This window comes from Apium graveolens, chromosome 5, assembly GCF_009905375.1.
Source record: "Apium graveolens cultivar Ventura chromosome 5, ASM990537v1, whole genome shotgun sequence".
Taxonomy (NCBI): Eukaryota; Viridiplantae; Streptophyta; class Magnoliopsida; order Apiales; family Apiaceae; genus Apium; species Apium graveolens.
In genome coordinates, this window is record NC_133651.1 from 305,517,665 (window position 1) to 305,537,963 (window position 20,299).

General features: G+C 38.8%; 2 protein-coding genes across 2 annotated transcripts; one reads left to right on the forward strand and one right to left on the reverse strand.

The window, feature by feature from the left end:
- Positions 1-3,610: 3,610 nt before the first annotated feature.
- LOC141661166 (uncharacterized) lies at positions 3,611-4,342 on the reverse strand. The gene has a single exon (XM_074468148.1). The coding sequence runs from the start codon at positions 4,340-4,342 to the stop codon at positions 3,611-3,613; it is 732 nt and encodes a 243-aa protein (XP_074324249.1).
- Positions 4,343-6,699: 2,357 nt separating this feature from the next.
- LOC141659316 (cellulose synthase-like protein G2) lies at positions 6,700-10,659 on the forward strand. The gene is made up of 8 exons (XM_074466120.1): positions 6,700-7,346; positions 7,601-7,705; positions 7,851-7,979; positions 8,061-8,273; positions 8,526-8,628; positions 8,753-8,934; positions 9,197-9,544; positions 9,630-10,659. The coding sequence occupies exons 1-8, from the start codon at positions 6,702-6,704 to the stop codon at positions 10,182-10,184; spliced, it is 2,280 nt and encodes a 759-aa protein (XP_074322221.1). The 5' UTR covers positions 6,700-6,701; the 3' UTR covers positions 10,185-10,659.
- Positions 10,660-20,299: the final 9,640 nt, after the last annotated feature.

Here is a 20,299-nt window from a genome sequence, read left to right on the forward strand (position 1 = left end):
GACAACAAAGGGGATAGGTGACAGGACTGAGGATGGCAGGACTGGGCTGATCCGGGACATATTGCTGAAGAGCTGGCATTCCTTGCATTTCTTCACGAACTCTATTGCGTCTTGGTGGATAGTTGGCCAGTAGTAGCCTTGTCTTATGATCTTATGAGCTAGGCCCTTTGCGGACATGTGATCTCCGCATATCCCTTCATGCACTTCCGCCAAACAGTACTTTGCTTCTTCTGGGCCGACAAATTTTAGGATAAGAGATGAAAAAGTCCTGCGGTAGAGTAGTCCTTCTTCGAGGAAGAACTTGGCTGCTTTTGCTTTCAATCTTTGGGATTTTTCTTTATCCTCCGGGAGCTCCCCTTTCTCCAAATAGTTGATGAAGGGAGTCATCCAGTTCTGGTTGCTTTCGATCTCCAAGACTTCTTCAAATTCAATAGATGGTTTGTGGAATTCTTCGAAGTAAACTGAGCAGTCCAGATCTGATGAGTTCCAGACTAATTTGGATAGAATATCCACTTCTTCATTTTCTTCTCGATATATCTGAAAGACTTGATGGTTTAGTATTGAGGCTAAGTAACTTTGAACCAGTGTTTGGTACTTCGCCAGAATAGGGTCTTTTGCTATGTATTCTCCGTTTGTTTGCTTGACCACTATCTGGGAGTCGTTGTAGATTTTTAAGTCCTGGACCCTCAGGGTCCTGGAGAGCTTTAGTCCTGTAATAAACGCCTCATATTCGGCCTGATTGTTTGTTGCGGGGAAGCCGAAAGATATAGCTGTTTGAATGGTGAATCCTTCAGGACTTTTCAGTATGAGTCCGGCTCCCGACCTTTCGCTTGTGGAGGAACCATCTACTTTCAAGGTCCAGGCTCCCGGACTTGCATCTTATTCTTTCTCTGGATCTATGTTCATTGGTTCTGGTTCTTCTTCCGGGAAGTTGCATTCGATTATGAAATATGCAAGTGCTTGAGCTTTAATGGCAGTCCTGGGAATGAAGTTTAAATTGAACTGGCTCAACTCCACAGTCCAATTGACAAGTCTTCCAGATACATCTGGCTTATGGATTATCTTCCTTAGAGGCTGATTTGTGACCACTCTGATTTCTCTTCCCCTGAAGTAGTGCCTGAGTTTTCTTGAAGTTGTGACTAAGGCGAAGGCAAACTTCTCCAGTCTTGGGTATCTAGTTTTCGCATCTTTAAGGACTTGGCTTACGTAGTAGACTGGTTGCTGTTTTCCATTCTCTTCCCTGATTAGGGCAGCTCCTACTGCTTGTGCTCCTGCTGATAAGTATAAGTGGAGGGGCTCTTCTGGTTGAGCTTTAGCTAGGACTGGTGGCTCAAATGCCTTTTGGCACTCCGGGCTCCAGTTTACTTCTTTATTGTTGCTTGCTCCTTTGAGTAAATCAAATAATGGTAAGCACCTCTCTGCTAGCTTTGAGACAAATCTCCTGAGTGCTGTTAGGGATCTTGCTAGCTTCTGCACATCTTTTTAGGTCCTAGGAGCCCTTATCTCCTGGATTGCTTTTATTTTCTCTGGATTGGCTTTTATGCCTCTGTTGCTGATTATGAATCCTAGAAACTTGCCTGCTCCTACTCCGAATGTGCATTTCTCCGGGTTCAGTTTGAGTTGGTTCTTTCTTAGGTTGTCACTCCTTCGGATCTTCCACATGTCATGGTATAGTTGTTGATTTGGAAATTATATCGTCGACATAACACTCCAAGTTCCTCCCAATCTAGGACTTGAATATCTTGTTCATAGCTCTCTGGTAAGTTGATCATGCGCTTGTCAGTCCGAAGGGCAACATCACATAAGTATAGACTACTCTATAAGTTATGAATGCTGTCTTAGGTATGTCCTTCGGGTTCATCTTGATCTGGTTGTATCCGGAGAAGGCGTCCATAAAACTTAGCATGATGTGTCTGGAGGTGGCATCTATCAATTGATCAATATTTGGGAAAGGGTATGGGTCCTTCGGGCATGCATCATTCAGATCAGTATAGTCCACACACATTCTCCATTTGTCATTTGACTTCTTTATCATAACAACATTAGCTAGCCACTCCGGATATTTAATTTCTTTGATGATTCCTACTTTGAGTAGCTTCTCCACTTCTTCGTCGATGGCTTTTTACCTCTCCAGGGCGAAATTCCGTCTCTTCTGTTTGACTGGTTTTCTGTTGGGGTTGACATCCAAGCTGTGCATTGTTATGGACTCATGTAGTCCGGGCATGTCTCTTGGACTCCAGGCGAAAACATCTTTGTACTCCCGGAGCAGGGAGACTAACCTTTCCTTGAAGGACTCTTCGAGTCCTGATCCAACTTTCACCTTTTTGTTAGGACTGCTTTCATCGACCTGGACTTCTTTTTTTTCGACTGCAGCTTCAATTTTTGCTTGTTCTTTGTTTGAAACCATTTGATGAATTCGGGCTTCAGAGTTCTTCTTCAGGTAGAAGTTTTCTTGTTCTAATTCTTTGGTTGCTTGCATGGTAGGACTAGTTTGGTCTAGGACCTGATTTGCCTTGTCGACTACCATGACTTGGTTGCTTGTCGGTCCCTCCGGACTTGTTATATTTGCTTTTGGTTCGGGACTTGATTCAATAAGATGTACTTCTTTTGTTATTTCTTCTCTTGGGCGAGGTCGGTGCTTCTTCATGCTTTGTTGCTTGTGATGGACTGTTGCCTTCCTTTTGTTGTCATGGTGGGTTTCTGCCATGACTAACCCCAAGCTATAGCATGTTTCAGCAATTCCATAATCTCCTTTTATTTCCCCGACTCCTGTCGGGGTTGGGAACTTGATTTTGAGATGAGAGATTGAAGTTATCGTTTGCATCATTGTTAGAGCTGACCTACCAATGATTCCATTATATGACGAAGGAGTGTTGATGACATAAAACTTTTTGACATGAGTCACTTTGTTAGGAGCAATTCCGAAAATGACCGGTAGATACAAAGTTCCCTGGATTGGGACTAAGTTGTGTCCGAACCCATAGAGTGGATCCTCCCGGCAATCATTTGAGCGGACGCTCCCTAACTGCATTCGATCACTGTATGCTTGAAGACAATATTCACTGAGGAACCATTGTCTATGAGCATTCTTCTTACTTCATTATCAAAGATTTCCAAAGTGACAACCAAAGTTGCATTGTGATGAGGGTTAACTCCTTCATAGTCCTTACTGCTGAAGGATATCACCAGGTCTGGGAGTGATTGGATTGAGAACACTTCTTCTCCGAAGTCCGGGCTCCGAGGTGGGGAGTGAGAGCCTCCTAGGACTACGTTGACTACATTCTTTCCTCTCTTTTGTGCCTCCCCTCTGTTGTTAGTATCCCAAACTAGGTACTTATTCATATTTCCTTTCTTCACTTGGTCCTCAATGAAGTACTTGAGTGATAAGCAGTTCTCAGTCTTGTAACCATGGGTCTCATGATAATCGCACTGCCTATTGTAAGGCCTGCTCTCCGGAGGAGTTTGCATTGGCTTCGGAGGATAATAGAAAGGTTTATCTTTTACCTCCTTCAAGATTTCCTCCCGGGTCATACTGAGAGGAGTCCAGTCCGGCTCTTGCTTCGGCTCCCGGGGATGCTTCGCGGGTCCTGGATCGCTTTTTGGCTCTTGCTTAGGACCGAGTCTCTGAAAAACCAGAGTAGTTTGTCTCTCTTGGCCTTTTTGGTTTTGCTTGAACTTCTTGTCCTGATGGTAACCCCCTTTTCAGTCGGTCATCAGTGTTCTTACTCCTGGACCCCCCATTCCGGGTCATCCTCATTGCCTGGAGCACATCGGTTTCCTTTATGAATCTGGCAGCCATGGAGTAAACTGCTGCCAGACTTTGTGGCTCCTTATTGATCAGTTTTACGATATATCTCTCATTGTGCTCTAGGTCCAAGTTTCTCCTGAAAATGCTCAAGGCCTCCCGCTCATCCAAAATCGAGACTTTGTTAATTGCTTCCTGGAACCGGCGCATATATGCAGAGATAGATTCATTGTCATGCTGTCGGATTGTCTCCAGGTGACACATGTGCATTTTATGCATTTTATTTGCCCGAAATCTCCGAAGGAAGGAAGTGCGAAACTCCTTCCAACTATGGATGCTGCGGGAGGGGATTCTTCTGAACCATCTCTGGGCCCCTCCCTTGAGAGTTGAAGCGAAGAACCTTGATTTCGTCAAGTCATTGTAGTAATATATTTGCGCGATCTGCTCAAAGTAGTTCAGGTGTTCTTCCGGATCTCCCAGACCGTCAAAGGAGTCAAAGTTGTAGTGTTTCAAATCCCGCTGCCGGGGAATGGCCTCCAAGGAGTGGCTGAAAGGAGTTAATGTTTCTCCAATTTCTACTCCTGAGTCTCTGTCCATTTTTTCTTTGTAATTCATAGATCATGTCTTTTAGGTCCTTCTACTCTTCTTTTTCTTCATCATCAGAAATCAGCTCCGGAGTGGGGTCCCTCCGGGTTCTCTTGGTCCTGGACTTAGCCAGTAGCTTTTCTTATTCTAATTGCATCCATTTCTGGATTTTTAGTTCAAGCTTTGCTTCTTCCTCTTTCCTAATTTGCTCCCGCATGTCTTCCAACCTTCTCTGCTTAGCAGCTTCCGCTTCTTTCTTATTACCTTGTTCCTTTTTGCTTTTCTTTCCCTTAGCTCCAATTCTATCAAATACAGATCTTTTTGATTGCTGGGAGTCCCCGGACTCCTCCGGTTCTTCCTCAAGTTCGGCTTCTTCTTGGATCCGGGTTTGCTCTTGCATGTAGAGCCTGATTGATTCTGCCAGTTCATCACTTGTAAGGTTGGCCATGTGCTCTTCGGCCACCGGAACGTTAGTGTACTTGTATTGGTTAAGCTCAATAAGGCTTCTGGCGTCCCTGGTGTTTACAATTCTCTCCATGACGGGAGTGTGTTGCAATGGTTGCTCCTGGAACGCTTTGGCTCCTGCATCAAGGGCCTGAGATTGGTCCGACTCCTGGACCTGAGTACTAGAAGATGGTCTCCCAGAAGTCTGCTTTCCTGGTCTTGCCATTTCTCAACAATACCAACAACAACCAACAACAATATGCTACAGAAAGTATCGATCTAAGGTTGCTTTTTGGAAATTGCGAAAACTACCCAGAATAATAACAAGTCACTAACAAATAGCTTCCTGGGACTAGTTTAAACAATCTTCTGGGACTACTCAACAATATGGTAGAATAAGTGTAACGGGGTTTTAGAACACAAATGCAATATTCAAACTAGAGCAAAATCGGGGTTCTAAAATGATCAAAGCTAACAATAACATACACAAACGTGGCTTAAATCACCAAAACAGGGTACACAAACGTGGCTTAAATCACCAAAACAGGGTACACAAACGTGGCTTAAATCACCAAAACAGGGCTCACACAAATGTGGTCTAAAACAACGAGCACACACAAACGTGGCTTAAATAAACAGAGCTTAGTTGCTTGGGTTCTTACAAGTTAAATAAATGGACTCTTTCAAGAGCTTGCTGATGAAGGTGAATCCAGGGACACCGAGACCCAAGGATGGAGAGCCCCCTCCTTCTAGCGCCAAATGATAACTCCTGGTGGCGGGGTTGCTCCTTTAACGCCGTGCCTGGATCCTTCGCCGCCGTGGGGGTGTAGCTGTGGCGGGGTTCCTACAAAACAACACCGGAAGTGGGGTTTGGGTCCCGCGGCGCCTCCGGTGTGAGAGTAAGAACTCGCTTTTAGGGAAGATGAAGATAGATATGAATGCAAGGTGGCTGTGTGTGTATATGAGTGTGAGAGAGTGATTAACCCCAAAACCTTACCTTCTTGGGCTATTTATAGCCCAAGGATAGGGTTTTGGGATTGGTACCTTTAAATCGTAGCCATCGGTTCTGGAAGCGGAGGACACCTGTTTGGAGTGGATGCTTTACACGTGTCAGCGCGGGACTGGTCGATGAATGTTCTGAGGATCCTCTGACATGTGCCCTGATTATTCTCACGACTGATGTGTGACAGTTGTCCCTGTCATGTGCTTGAGCCAGTGCCTAACGTGCTGAGATTTCTCAAGTTTGGGCTTGCGGGATTAGGCCAGTCAGGACTGGCAGTGCGTGGGACTAGACCGAGTTAGGAGTTCAGGACTAGTCCTTTCAGGAGCCATATGGAGTTAGGAGTCCTGGACTAGACCTTGCAGGAGCTATATGTACTATCAACTTATGCGTGTAATTCAAATCTAAATCGTTTACTTAATTACTAATCCAGTTATTTTTATCAAGTCTGATCTGAAATATCATTAAGCTTCATCTATCATTTTTGAGCAGCAACTCTGATAAAAAGACAGTTGCATATACTGATTAAGAACAGGCTGCTTACACATTAGTAGTGATATGCATGTGAGCACTCTGGTCACCAATAACTAAACATGTGGCACTCTATACTTGATGCATGACATCAAAAGAGTTGGGGGCCAAACTACTCTTGGTGTTTTTGACAAAGGCAGCCAAACTACTCTACGTAGCCCAGAGATTTAAATCTTGTCGTGGTATGGTATTATATTCGATTCTCGCTCATTTTCCAGATTTTTGAAAATTTTTCAAATTTGATAAGTTTTTGAATATCACTAAATTGTAATAAATTATTTATACTCCATATTTAATATTTTTGAATTTTAAAAAGTCAAATGAAATCCAAATTGAATACTCTCAGATTTTTTAAAATCTAAATAGAATCTAAATTAAATATGCAGCCATAAAAGTATGGTAGACTCAGAAACAGAACAAGGAAAGCAGAAGAAAAAGATGAGCTCTCTTCCTCTTCATAGCTCCAGAGTGCACAAACTCTCAGCCATTATCAACATCTCACATACCTTCATTCACTTTATTGCTTTAGCCCTTCTAATATATTACAGGCTCTCTTCATTTCTTTACACCAACAGCAATAAAACAGTAAAACCTCCTTTTTTACCATGGCTTCTAACATTTTTATCAGAACTCATTCTTTCTCTTCTCTGGATTCTTCATCAACCTTACGGATGGCGTCCTCTTTCCCGTACTACCTTCCCCGAGAACTTACCAGAAGACGATAAGCTTCCGGGACTCGATGTTTTTGTATGCACTGCTGATCCTGTGAAGGAGCCTCCCTTGAATGTTATGAACACTGTTATATCTGCTATGGCTCTGGACTATCCACCAGAGAAGTTGTCAGTGTATTTATCCGATGATGGAGGATCTTCGGTTACGTTGCATGCGATTAGAGAGGCCTGGAGGTTTGCTAAGCCATGGATACGGTTTTGTAGAAGGTATGGAATTAAGACTAGGTGTCCTGAGCTTTATTTTGCTGCTGAGGATGGTGGTGATCACGGTGGCTATGATGACTTCTCTAAAGATAGAGAAAATATTAAGGTATACATAAGCGCATAATTCATATAGAGAAGTGCCTGTTTTTGAGGCATAATTAGCAGTATTTTGTTTGATATTAAGCAGTGGTTGCTTCCTCTATTTCATATATAACATATATTTCAATTTGGTATCTTTTTGTGTTGAATTTTCCGGTATTCAAACTATAGTCAAATTGTTTTCTTTTCTGAATGTACTAATAAGCTCCGGAGACATAAGTACTAAGAGAAGGTACTAGCATTTAACATTACTATTGACAGAGAATGTATGAGCAATTTGCTGAAAGTTTGGAGAAAGCTGGATCAGCTTGTATAGAAGAAGACAATCATGCCAGACTTGGCCAGACTCACCCCCCTTTTGTCGAGGTAAATGTATTATAATGTACTATGTACAAATAAGCAGCATCGATAATATAACTAGTTTCAATAATTTTAGTACCAGTTTATTGGAATTTATTTTGGATTCTTAGCAATATAGTAGTTGAAATAATTCTTTTACTTCCTTTTGCAGATAATACGTGATAATGACTTTAACAACACTGCAGATGGAAATGTAAAGATGCCTCTTGTTGCCTATGTTTCTCGAGAGAAAAGGATTGATTATCCACATCATTTCAAAGCAGGAGCCTTAAATGTTCTGGTTTGTACATATAAATATATAAAGATCGGTTTATGTTTGTTTGTATATAGCGTAATATGGTCAGGGTATTTCATTATGCAGCTTAGGGTATCGGGTATTATAAGCAATTCACCATACATTTTAGTACTGGACTGTGACATGTACGTGAATGATGCAAGCTCTGCAAGACAAGCAATGTGCTTTCACCTTGATCAAAGAATCACTTCTTCACTGGCTTTCGTTCAATTTCCTCAGAGATTCCACAACATCAGTAACAATGACATCTATGGCTCTGCTTTGAAACCAGTATTTGAGGTATGAAATAGTAGCGTTTTGATTTAGATAATACTCTTTTAACCTTAGGGTGAAAGTGAAACCACTATAACGATCATGTAGCATACAATTGAAAGAAATCCCTAAGATTTGAGAAATGTGACACTGATGTCATCATGCTCAGTGCATAGTAGTTCTAGTCTAAGGACAAACAAAAGAAACAGAATGTAGCTATGACTTGGAGAGATGTATGAAGTAACATTGTTTGGGATACTTTGTCATTATTATTTACAGTTAAAATGGCCTGGACTTGATGGACTCAGAGGACCATTGATGTCTGGAACATGCTATTACATTAAAAGGAAGGCACTTTACGGAAATGGTCTGGAAGAAAAGGGTAAGGTCTACACTTCCATTTTCTACAAATTTTTAATGCAAATAAGTTCATCATTCCAAGTAAAGAAGCCGTAATCTGCAAATCTATGCCATGTGAAATAGTGTTACCTTGAATTTGTATTCAGGCACAGAAATATCCGAGCTCAAGTGCGCTCTTGGTATGTCTAACGAATTCCTTAAATCACTTGGAAAGAATATCTACAAATGCAACGACATGTACAGTGAGAAGTCAATGGACACGTTGATACCGGAAACCAAGTTACTTGCCTCTTGTCTATATGAAGAGAACACACAATGGGGTCAACAGGCAAGAGCACTACTTTGTTATGAACTTAGTAGTTATTTTCTTTCTATGTTCTCTCTTTTAAGCATACATAAAAGATCAGATTTAGTAGTGTCTTAATGATCTGACAAAGTATACAAGTAGTAGTCTGATAGCAACTCTGCATAGTAGCCCTTGTGTTATTTGTTTGACCAAATGTAATTCATAAAAATTATCAATATTCATTTGAGTAAACGTAATTATGGCTAGCGATATTTATATATATGCATTGTAAAATTTGTTGCAGGAGGGATTCATGTATTTATCTGTCGTAGAAGATTACTTTACTGGATTTACCTTGCACTGCAAAGGAAGGAAGTCAGTTTTTTGCAATCCTTCGAATCCAGCATTCTTAGGAACTGCTACAACCAATTTAAACGACACATTAGTTCAAGGGACTCGATGGACTTTAGGCCTGCTTGAGGTAGTTTTTTCAAGATTCTGCCCTTTGATATATGGACCATCTAGAATGCCGATTCTTCAAGCAATGTGTTATCAACACTTAGCATTTCAGCCCTTCTATTGTCTACCAGTGTTTCTTTTAGCTACCATCCCCCAGCTCTGTCTCTTAAATCATATCCAATTATATCCAGAGGTAATCTATGCTATACTTGAATGCATATAACTTAAATGCTCCCGTAGTTTAAACGTTATCTTCTGATGTGATAATCTTTTCACAGGTTTCAAGTCCATGGTTCACTGTATTTTCACTTGTTTTCATATCTTCATTATTGAAATACTTAACGGACATAGTCCTTGCTGGAGGAACAATTCAGATGTGGTGGAACGAATGGCGTATGTGGATGATTAAATCAGTTACATCTTATTTCTACGGCACTTTAAATGGATTCAGGAATTGGCTAGGTATGAAGAAAGCCTATTTCACATTAACTACTAAAGTCGCTAATGAAGAACAATTTGAGAGATACCTAAAGGGAAAATTTGATTTCCAAGCATCACCTACGATACTTTACCCAATGGTAAGTTTAGTGATACTGAATTTAGTGTCCTTCACTTGGGGATTTGCAAGTGTGATTGTTTCAGGAGGATGGCGCCAAATGTTTGGACAAATTTTCCTGTCATTTCATGTCGTAATCGTGGGTTATCCGATCATAGAAGGGATGATATTACGCTGTGACAATGGCAGGATCCCTGGTTCTGTTACCTTACCATGTTTTGTTTTGGTTATGATGTACTTGTCTTTTGGTTCCCTTGTTCTCATGTATGTCAAATGATAATTAACAGTTTACTGCATGCTTTTTTTTTTTTTTTTTGACTAATTTTGACTTATAGCCTTACAAATGAGTATCTGTTCTCAACAATTTTCGGGGTGAGCCATGATCGAACCCAGGATCTGGGACGACAGAGGATAAGCCCTTTACCACTTGAGCTATCCAACCGTGCTCAACAGTTTACTGCATGCTAAGCAGCTGCAGACATATAATAACAGAGTAAGGAGAGGAAGGACTAATATTTGCTTTCTCCACAAATTAATTTGTTTTTGTTGCTTTGATATTCAGATACTTGTCTACAGAGATTAAGTTGTGGAAGATAGAGATTTAAATCATCTTTAAATTGATCTCCTATTTATCATTGATTGTGCTTGTATATTACTAGCTTAACAATTAGCAGCTGAAATCTTGAAGCTAGCTAAACTCGGCCTACAATTTAAACTTTCTACTGTACTTCTGAGCTTGCATTTCTTATGTATATCTTGAGTAAAATATTTGGTGCATAAAATTGATTGGATACAAAAGTTTGTACAAAATAATATATATTAGCTTCTAATAATGAAGGAGTCCCTTGTATTTGTATTAATAAATCCAATTAAAATATCACGTAACCAAGTCATTTTATGCAAATTTTTGTACATAATTTTGTGCAACTAACATTACTCATATTTTACGGTATAGTACCCAACACCCAGGCTGCATAATGTTAAACTTGGCCCATTTCTATTGGCCCATTTCTATTCGTTTTTTAAGTAGACTGAGGTCTTAAAGATGGAGAAGTGAATGAGAGACAAATGTGCCGAATTAGAGACAAATTCTACCTAAAATTCAAGTAATATTGTGTAAATTGGAGACTGTCTTACTTTTTACTTCAAAAATCAAGATCCTCCTCATTTATTATTTTGCTTTTAATTATAAGAATATAAGATATTTGTTCCCTTCCCCCACTTTAAAAATGTAACTGGAGTTATAATAATAATATATTATATGATAATATTAATATGCAAAAATAAAAAAATGTTAAAATTACATACAATTACTAATATCTTTTTTTAATAATTTTTTGGGATAATAAATATAATATCATGTTCATAATAAAATATTAAAATATTGGAAATGGTTGTAGAGCATCTTGTTATATATTTTTTATGAGAGAAAAATCTTGTCAAATTATTCATTCATTTATAAATTTAAAGTGTTAGAAATATAATATATCGTAATTTTATATTGATATTTAATATCACTTACTTGAAGCCTATTTTAAGTTATTTTGTAATCATATTTTAATATAGATATTAGAGATGGATTATAGATGGATTTTTTTACCCGTGACAAATGACGGTGAACATGACGGAAATGAGCTAAATAATAACTTATCCTAATTACTCCTTAAAAAATAAAATTAAACAAATAACTGATCTTAATTACATATTCCCTCCAAAAAAACTAAATGATTAAAAATGTGATAAATAATTATAATCAGCATTTTGGGCACATTAATTAATATTAAGGATATATATGTTGGTCCATACGTAAACAGAACTTATACCGATCGAGACTTGACTCATCAAGGGTTAAACCCTATGGCAACAACAGTCGGTTTTATGATTAAATCGACCAAAGAAAGCCTGGCGAAACTTCTTCTGGGCCCATTTTTGGGTGAATAAATTTGTCTTCTAACATGTTAACTAAAATCGACCGCCTTTTTCGATCGACAACGTGACAATGACCTGTATTTTTTTGAAAAAAATAGCAGTGAACCTTAAAATCAAAAAATTAAGCGCTCATAAAATGACGCTACCCTCTTTATTAATTATTTATATCATTTTTTATATTAAAATTATTCGCAAAATATTTCGCCAACAATCAATTATTAAGGAACAAAATCCTAATTACCTATTAGCAGATAATTTTCTGAACTTCAGAGATCTTTTCTCTCAAGCATTATTCTTCTCTGCACTTTAACTACTGAGAGCATATATAAAATGAATAAATGATCGATGCTTAAGTTGTTAAACAAGCACCGGAAAAGGTGTTCAGCTAAACTAAACTGCTAATCCTCCTTTCCTAATATAATATTAATCCTCTCTGAACTCATTAGATTCGGTACCAATATTTATAAACAAAGAATTGCAGACGGACCTAAAAGGCTGATGAAAATGCTAGGAATATTATATATAGTTATACTGATACTTTTGTTCAAAATAATAATTACTTATGCAGTCAAATTTCAGTTGATTTACCATTTAAAATTGTCACACTAGCTAAGCTAGCCAATCTGGAGCTGCAGTTTTGGATAAAACTCATCAAAGTTTCATATTATATACGTATATATATTACAGGCCAGCACGACTCTTTAAGATATATAATTTATGTTCTTCTAACTGTAAATATTTATTCAGACCAAATCCTATACTTCAGTTGAAAATCTCAAACTTATATTGTACGACACATATATCTGTTTTTGACTTTATATGTACAACATAGATAAGACTAACTACATATTATAAACTAGGGTTCTTCGTACATTTGACACTTTACCCTAGCCACGCATTTTATACCTTTTTCTGATTCATTTTTCTTTTGCTTTTACACGCAAAAACAAAAGGGGTTTTAACATTTACTGTCTTGGATACCTAACACAGCTCATTCACACGCGCACACGCGCACATGCTTGCCTCTTCGAAATTAGGTTAGACGACGCCGACGACTAAGGGCAAATTCGATGAAATGATGATGACGATGATGATGTGTACTCCACAACGTACAAGTGCATCGAGCAATTGGATATCACCATCAGCACAGGGTTGAAATTCACATAACAGACAAATAGTTGTTAGATTTTATACAATTTGTAATGCAGCCCCCACCATTGAATACATTGTTTTCCAGCGCTAATATGATATTAGTCCATACTAATGGGCGGTCTACATTTCATTAATTAAATTTAGTGGATTCGCTTTCAAGGTGATGTATTTGTTGTTTTAACTTAATCTGACCTTTGATTAAGATCACCAGCTAAATTGTCTAACATATGAAACATTGAAATTAGTGGTCCGAGGCTACATGTGAATAGAAGACGTCAATTTGTTTTGGAGAATCAGAGTTACGGTCATCTAGCCTGCGTATTTGAGCTTATATAATTATATATATTATACTTGGTAAGCACGGTCCGAAATTATATCTAATAATATCAAGTTATTGCGTTTCAAAAAAAGGTAATATCAAGTTATTATTTACATAAATTAAAACCTCATAATTCGTGTACAATATTGATCGAAATATAATTAATAAATAATGTTAAAATATGTAGTTAAAAGAAATCGAAGTTAAGTGTACTTGTGAAATTCCACCGTATAATTCTAATTATGCACCCGGTTATTTACTTATATAAATCTAAAATGTTAACTTTTACTAATATAATTATTTAAAAATAAACTGACGCTTGGATATACACTAACAAAATAAAAAGTTTATAGAGAGTAGAAGTTAACTTGTGTTAGTTGAAATTTAATTACATAATTTTTTAAAAATAGTTTATATGATTTTCTAGTGAGTAACAAGATTTGGGACCTCTCCTGTATTTAAAAAAACATAGATAGATAGTTGATAAGTCGTGCGAAACACGAGTTCAGAATTAAAAATATCGAATTAATATTTGTGGAGAATTGAATTCATAATTCGTGCAAAACACTAATTGAAATTAATATATTAATATCAAATATTAAATTGGTACTTGAAAAAAAAATTATGTGGTTAAAATGGATCGAATCAGTTATGAAATTTCGCATTATAATTCTAGTTCTTAGTTCTGCATTGTTTTGCTTGATATATAAATCTGACATATTAGTTTTGTTTTTGTGAAATGAATTGTATATTTATCTTATGAACCAAATATTTGTTATTTTAAATAATTTAATATTAATTATTATTATTTGATAATTATCTTACAATTTGTTTTTTAATATAGATTATTTAACATTATTTAATTATTTATAAAAAATAATTTTTAAATTAAAAGTAAATAAATGTTATTATACTTAATTTAATATTACTTAATATAATCTAAATACAGCCCATAAATTTGTTATTCTTAAAAATGTTTTTGAATTTAAAAGTAAATAAACGTTGTGATGGAAAGTAACAAATATAATCGTTAAATCAATAGTTTTCAATTTAAAAGTTAATTAATGTCACTAAAATCATTTACTATTACTTAATTATTTTAAAAATTATATTATCCAATTTAAAAGTAAATTGACACTAAATTTGACACTAGCTAATAAAAAATAAAATTATAGAGAATAGAAATCACTTCATGTTGGTAGTTTACCTAGTATTTAGTAATGTTTACTTAGTAGTTAGTAGTTTTTTAAATTAGAAGTAAATAAAATTTACGGAGAATATTTGAAATCGAGTTGAAGGGTTTGGTGGCCTGAAATTGACTTGCTTTGGTGTGTTGAAAACAAAATTTATAAATAATAGAAATCAACTTATGTCAGGCGAGTACTGAAATTTAGTAATTTGGTACTTTCAATATTAAATTATACATGATCTCGCTTACTAATTAAATAGTATAGATGCTACAATTCTAAAAACGTTCCCGAAAATACTCGAATTAATTTCATGCTATTAATTTTTTTCACATAAATTAAATAGACCCCTTAGAATTAATATGAATCATTTAAATAAAAAGATGTTAAATATTATTTAAAATTATAATTTAGTTAATCTCTCATGCATTAATATGAAATTTTAATAATAAAAAAAACAATATGACATGTCATTTAGAAACATTTTTTTTCTGATATTTTTTGGTATACTTACTCAGACGGTGGCATTAAAATCAAGCTTAATATAAATTTGCAAATATTTGAATATATAAAAAACCCTACAAATTAGTTATATATTAGAATATATTAATTAATGAAGATTGGTTTGCATAATAAAAAATGTTGTGCGTAATTATTCAACACACACAAAGGGTCCGCCACAGTGCGACTTTAGTGTTGGAATGTTGTATTAAAGCTAATTAAAATTCTTAATTAATTAATGGTTTTTACGAACTATGACACGTGAATTCATGTGAAGCGGGGCCTCATGTTTGTTATGATAACTAAGCCATGAATCCCTCGTGTAATGTAGTTTATGCGCACGTATAACAATAAATCGTAATATTATTAGACTAATCGGGGGATGTAGATTAGTGGCTACTTTATGCAGAGTTTTAAGATTATATTATATAGTACATTTGGAATTTCAAAATAGAATCAATTTTATTTGCCATCCTTTAATTAAGTAGTAATAATAGATATCTTTCACTTTCGTTAAAAAGGAAGGTAAAAATTGAATGATTTAATTTGTGTCTGTATATATTCATTTCAGCAAAGTGTAAAAATTTGTGAGCATGCGGATAGTAATTTGATGGGAGTTATTATGCAAGTAGCTTATATATTGCGCATACATTTTTAAAAAACGGTCACTACTATATAATTTTTATTTTTTAATATATTAGTTAATTAATGACAAAAACTTAAAAAGAGTCGATGAAAATCACACCTCAAAACAAATTGACCGCTGATCACTATTTTTATAAGAATCCCAAAGTTGACCACTAATTTAAAAATCGACACAAACATTTAATTTATGATTAAATCAAAAAAAATTATACAAGTGTAAGTTGTAACTAAGAAGATTTAGTATATTCTAAAAAACTATCCCCGCAAAGTTCTTACATGCATGCATAATATATTATACAATAACATACAGGTTAAATGGTATTTAAAGATTATATTTAAAAGAAAGACGTCCTAATAAAATTCTTACATTTAGAGTATATTACTTATAAAGCAAAATAAAAGGATATTAAAAATAAAAAATACTAATAATTTATAAGTTGAGTTGTACAAAGGTATATGTATGTCTTGATGACTGGTTTTAGACTTGTAGATATACTAGTTTTTTTTTTTGAAACCAAACTGAAACTTTTATTTCAAATCAGAATGCAATATGTTATGCCCAAAAATTGGTATAAACAATATTCAGATTAAGATTAATAAAATAAGCAGAATCAAAGGAGAAGCGCCTGAAATTTAGGAAAAAGATGAGATTGACTTTCGATAAATAGAAGGCGCGCCCAAAGATTGCGCCCCGTTGACTAAATAGCTGATTAACGGTTGTGATTATCATGTATTAAAGGCGCGCCCTCAAACAGGTGGAGGAGGCGCGTCCAGTTATCGAGAAAGGGGAGAGAAATTTCTTAATTGAAACCTGTACTGTAGTGAGCCTTAGGGCGCGCCTTGGGTAAGGAAGGCTCCTTGGACGGATTGTTTGGACATGATTGCTTTGGCAGACCTGCCCGTTGGCTTGGACAGAATTGGAGCGAGCCCTAACGATGCATAATTTAGGGCGCGCCCTATGATGTAGAATGATATAGGTTGAGACCAAAGGCTAATGACACAGGGCGGCGCCAACATACAGAAATGTCAGGGCGCGCCCTTAACTTCTACTTGACATATAAATGCAACTTTTATATGCTGCTTGGATGGATTCTATGGAAGACTCAATGAAGATGGAGAATGTTATTACTAACCTATTTGATGCAGGTACTCTATTGAAGAACTCCTTCCTTAGCACATCTACAGGAAAGGCGGTGTCCGTGGTTAGAGACCTCCAGGGGTATGCCTGGACTGAAGGTCTCCTCCTGTAGTCAATGGGTGTCCTTATTGGGGATGTGAGGTGAAACCTGGTGTGTGCTTTGGGAGCTCTGTCTTGGTAGTCAACGGGTGTCCTCGTTGGGAGACTTTGGAGTATCCTGCACTTTGCACCCAAAAGCTTGGAATCACTTGTCCTGCAATCTGGTAGGGGCTCCTTATCGGGGGACAAGGACGCGTCCAACATTTGGGGTGAACCACGGCTATACCTGCGTCCGTGGACTAGAGAAACAACTGGTAGCGGAGGGTTATCCTAGGCCAGGGAGATGCCTTATCCGTGAAGTCTCGAAGCCGCGGACGAGCCTTGGGCCTTTGTGGTTGGGCCTCATCGGCGGACATTTCTAAAGCTAGTAAAAGACGGTTTCCAGTGGGTTTCATACTGGGCCTCGGGATAAGAAATCTAAGCCCATTAGGTTTCTTGTTCCCCAAGAACTACGTGGGTTTGATCCCCTATAAATAGGGGTACGTAGGCACATTGTGAGGGGTCAGAAGCGAGAGCACAAAGAAGCCACCACTAACCCTAAGCAATCTCAGCCCCCAATAATCATCACCACCAAATACTGTTCATCTTTTCCGACGAATATTGTTCATCAGATTCATCGTTTACTGTTCACGTTTCCGACGAAGGACTGCCATCACAGATCTTGTTTCCGGCTACTAACCTCAAGTTTTGTTGTTCCCAAATTCCTCCGTCAACAAATTGGCGCTAGAAGGAGGGGCTAATCAAGATCTACATCTGGGAGGAAGGATGTCTCAATATCATGATGGAAGTTTTTATGATGGAAGTTCTGAAGAAGATTCTGATCATGGCTATGAATATGAACCCTACGTTCCGCCAATGACTGATCGTCCCACGTCGGACGTTGGAGGACAACCACCTGTGCTCATCAGCAACGCCGACTTGTTGGAACAACTGTATCGCATGGGCGATGCTTTGAATGGTTTCGATTCAAGGTTGAGCACTGTGGAACGGCGCAAGGCCAGGAGGGGTCTTCGCCACAACCGAGCGGCTCATGCACCTTGAAAAGCACCCATGATGGATAAGGATGTCTCAGCCGGCCATGGCCGCACTGAAGGAGGGCGTGTGCCGATAACCCCGCGACGCCTGGACTATTCTAATGACACGTCCTTAATCATCGAGCTAGTGGAAGAAGATGCTGATGGACGAGAAATTCTACGGACAGACACCCGGGGAGCCACCCATCCGCACCGGTCTGGATGTAGTCTCGAGGAACGCTGACAGGCGGAGTCGATGCCGGAGAATCAGCAACGAGGCTTCGCAGCTTTGAAAGATCGCTTGGGGATTCGCTTGGGCGATGATGATTTGAGAATGGTGTTACTTGAATGGAAGAAGGAAGCTGATCGTGGAGATGTGACGCCCCATGGTACAACGCGTGTGCCCCTGAATTCCCAGGAAAATCGGGAGCGGCACCGCGATCCAACGCGTGTGCCCCTGAATTCCCAGGAAAATCGGGAGTGGCACCGCGATCCAATGCGTGTGCCCCTGAATTCCCAGGAAGATCAGGAGCGGCACCGCGATCCAACGCGTGTGCCCTTGAATTCCTAGGAAAATTGGGAGCGGCACCGCGATCACGAGAGAGCTCCTCCCCGCAGAACGCTGGATCGATATGGGCGTGGGTATGGAAACGATCATTGGAGAAGGCCTCAATGGAGAGGAAGAGGTGGAGGCCGAGGTAGATATTTAGAGGGATACCGTCGCGACAATTACCGCGGTCACCTTGATTCCCGTTGGAATAACCAAGCAGATGGCTATGATTATGCGGAACATGATGATCACAGAAATGTAGAAAACTATGATCGCGGTACGGCCCGGGGCCGAGGCCAAGGTGGAGAAGAGAATCAAGGGAGAAATCAAGGATGAAATCCTGAAATAATCGTGATACCCGAAGACGCCCAGAATACGAACCAGCAGCAAGCCCTCCCCAGAGGGAATCAAGTGGAGGTACCTCCATTACAGCCCCAAGGTCCGCAGCCTCAAATGTAGACCATCCCAGGCGTGGGGATATTCAATGTGGGAGACTTAAAAAGGCTACTTAACCACCTGGAAGGCAGGGTGACGGCCACAGCCGAAATCCCTTCCCCATTTTCGGTGGCAGTAAGAGAGGCACAGTTGCCGGCCGGATATCGCAACACTACTAGCGATCTCCGTTTCCACGTAAACTCAGATCCGGTGGAATTCCTGGGCCATTTTAATATAGAGATGGATGTGTATCAAGTCCCGGACTTGGCTCGATGCCGTCTCTTGGCAGCAACCTTTAGAGAAAGTGCCCAGCAGTGGTTTCAAAAGCTCAGGCCAGGAGCGATCACCTCATGGGATCAGATGAAGACTCTGTTCTTAACCAAGTTCCAAGCCGCTCTAGCAGATGTCTTCGCTTTGGCAGAATCTTTTAAAGCCATAGAACAATCTTTGGCAGAAGTACAACCGACTTCACAATCTAGTCAAAGAAACAAAGGAAGGAAGAGAGATAGATCTCCAAGCCCGAGGTACCGAAGAGATAGTCGAAACCCGGACCGGGTGAATACAGCAAATACAAGGAGGGGATGGAGTCCTCCCTCAAACTATGACTACAGGACAAGCCGGTACACACCTTTGGTCGCGTCTATCGATCATATCTACGAAGTAAACAAAAATAAAGGGCTATTTAGAAAACCTGAAGCTTTATCATCATGGCAAAACAAAGATAAGAAAAAATATTACGAATACCATGAATCATCTGGACATAACACGCATGAGTGCCGACATTTAAAAGATGAAATCGAAGCGCTTATCAATGATGGGTACCTCGGAGAATGGGTAGTCAAGGAAGTAAGGAAACACAAGGATGATAGAACAAGGGAAGAAGAAAGACGAGCCCCGCGCGGATCAAACAATGACACCCTGGAGGAAAGTAAATTTGTCAGGGATGGCAGTATCCGAACAATCTACGGAGGAGATCCCGGGATAGAATGCAGTAACCGAGCATTGGCAAGATACGCCAGGGAAGCTCGATTCAGGCCTCTCACAGACATTCATAGGGTGGAAACTCGGCCACCCAAGGCGTTTAAGGGTGAGTCCATGGATATCACCTTCAAATAAGCGGATGCCCGATGGGTACATCATCTCCACAATGACGCGCTGGTTATTTCCATCCAAATCGGAACCAAGAATGTCCATAGAGCCTTCGTGGATAATGGAAGCTCGGCAAACATCCTCTATTACAGCACCTTCAAAAAAATGGGACTACCTGATCAGGATATGTCGGGGGAAGACTCGTGGGTCTATGGTTTTTCAGGCGCAGGAGTCAGAGTCATAGGGTCAATTCGGCTGCCATGTACTCTGGGGGAAAGCCCATTGTCGGTAACAAAGATGCTTGAATTTAAGGTCCTGAATCAGGAATCGTCCCA

What these genes read in the sequence shown, in the direction of transcription:
- LOC141661166 (XM_074468148.1), bottom strand. Translation starts at nt 4,342, where the DNA reads ATGGACAGAGACTCAGGAGTAGAAATTGGAGAAACATTAACTCCTTTC.
- LOC141659316 (XM_074466120.1), top strand. Translation starts at nt 6,702, where the DNA reads ATGGTAGACTCAGAAACAGAACAAGGAAAGCAGAAGAAAAAGATGAGC. An exon ending in CAGGAGCCTTAAATGTTCTG is followed by an intron (nt 7,980 to 8,060) that starts GTTTGTACATAT and finishes TTCATTATGCAG; the next exon opens with CTTAGGGTATCGGGTATTAT. An exon ending in ACACACAATGGGGTCAACAG is followed by an intron (nt 8,935 to 9,196) that starts GCAAGAGCACTA and finishes AATTTGTTGCAG; the next exon opens with GAGGGATTCATGTATTTATC.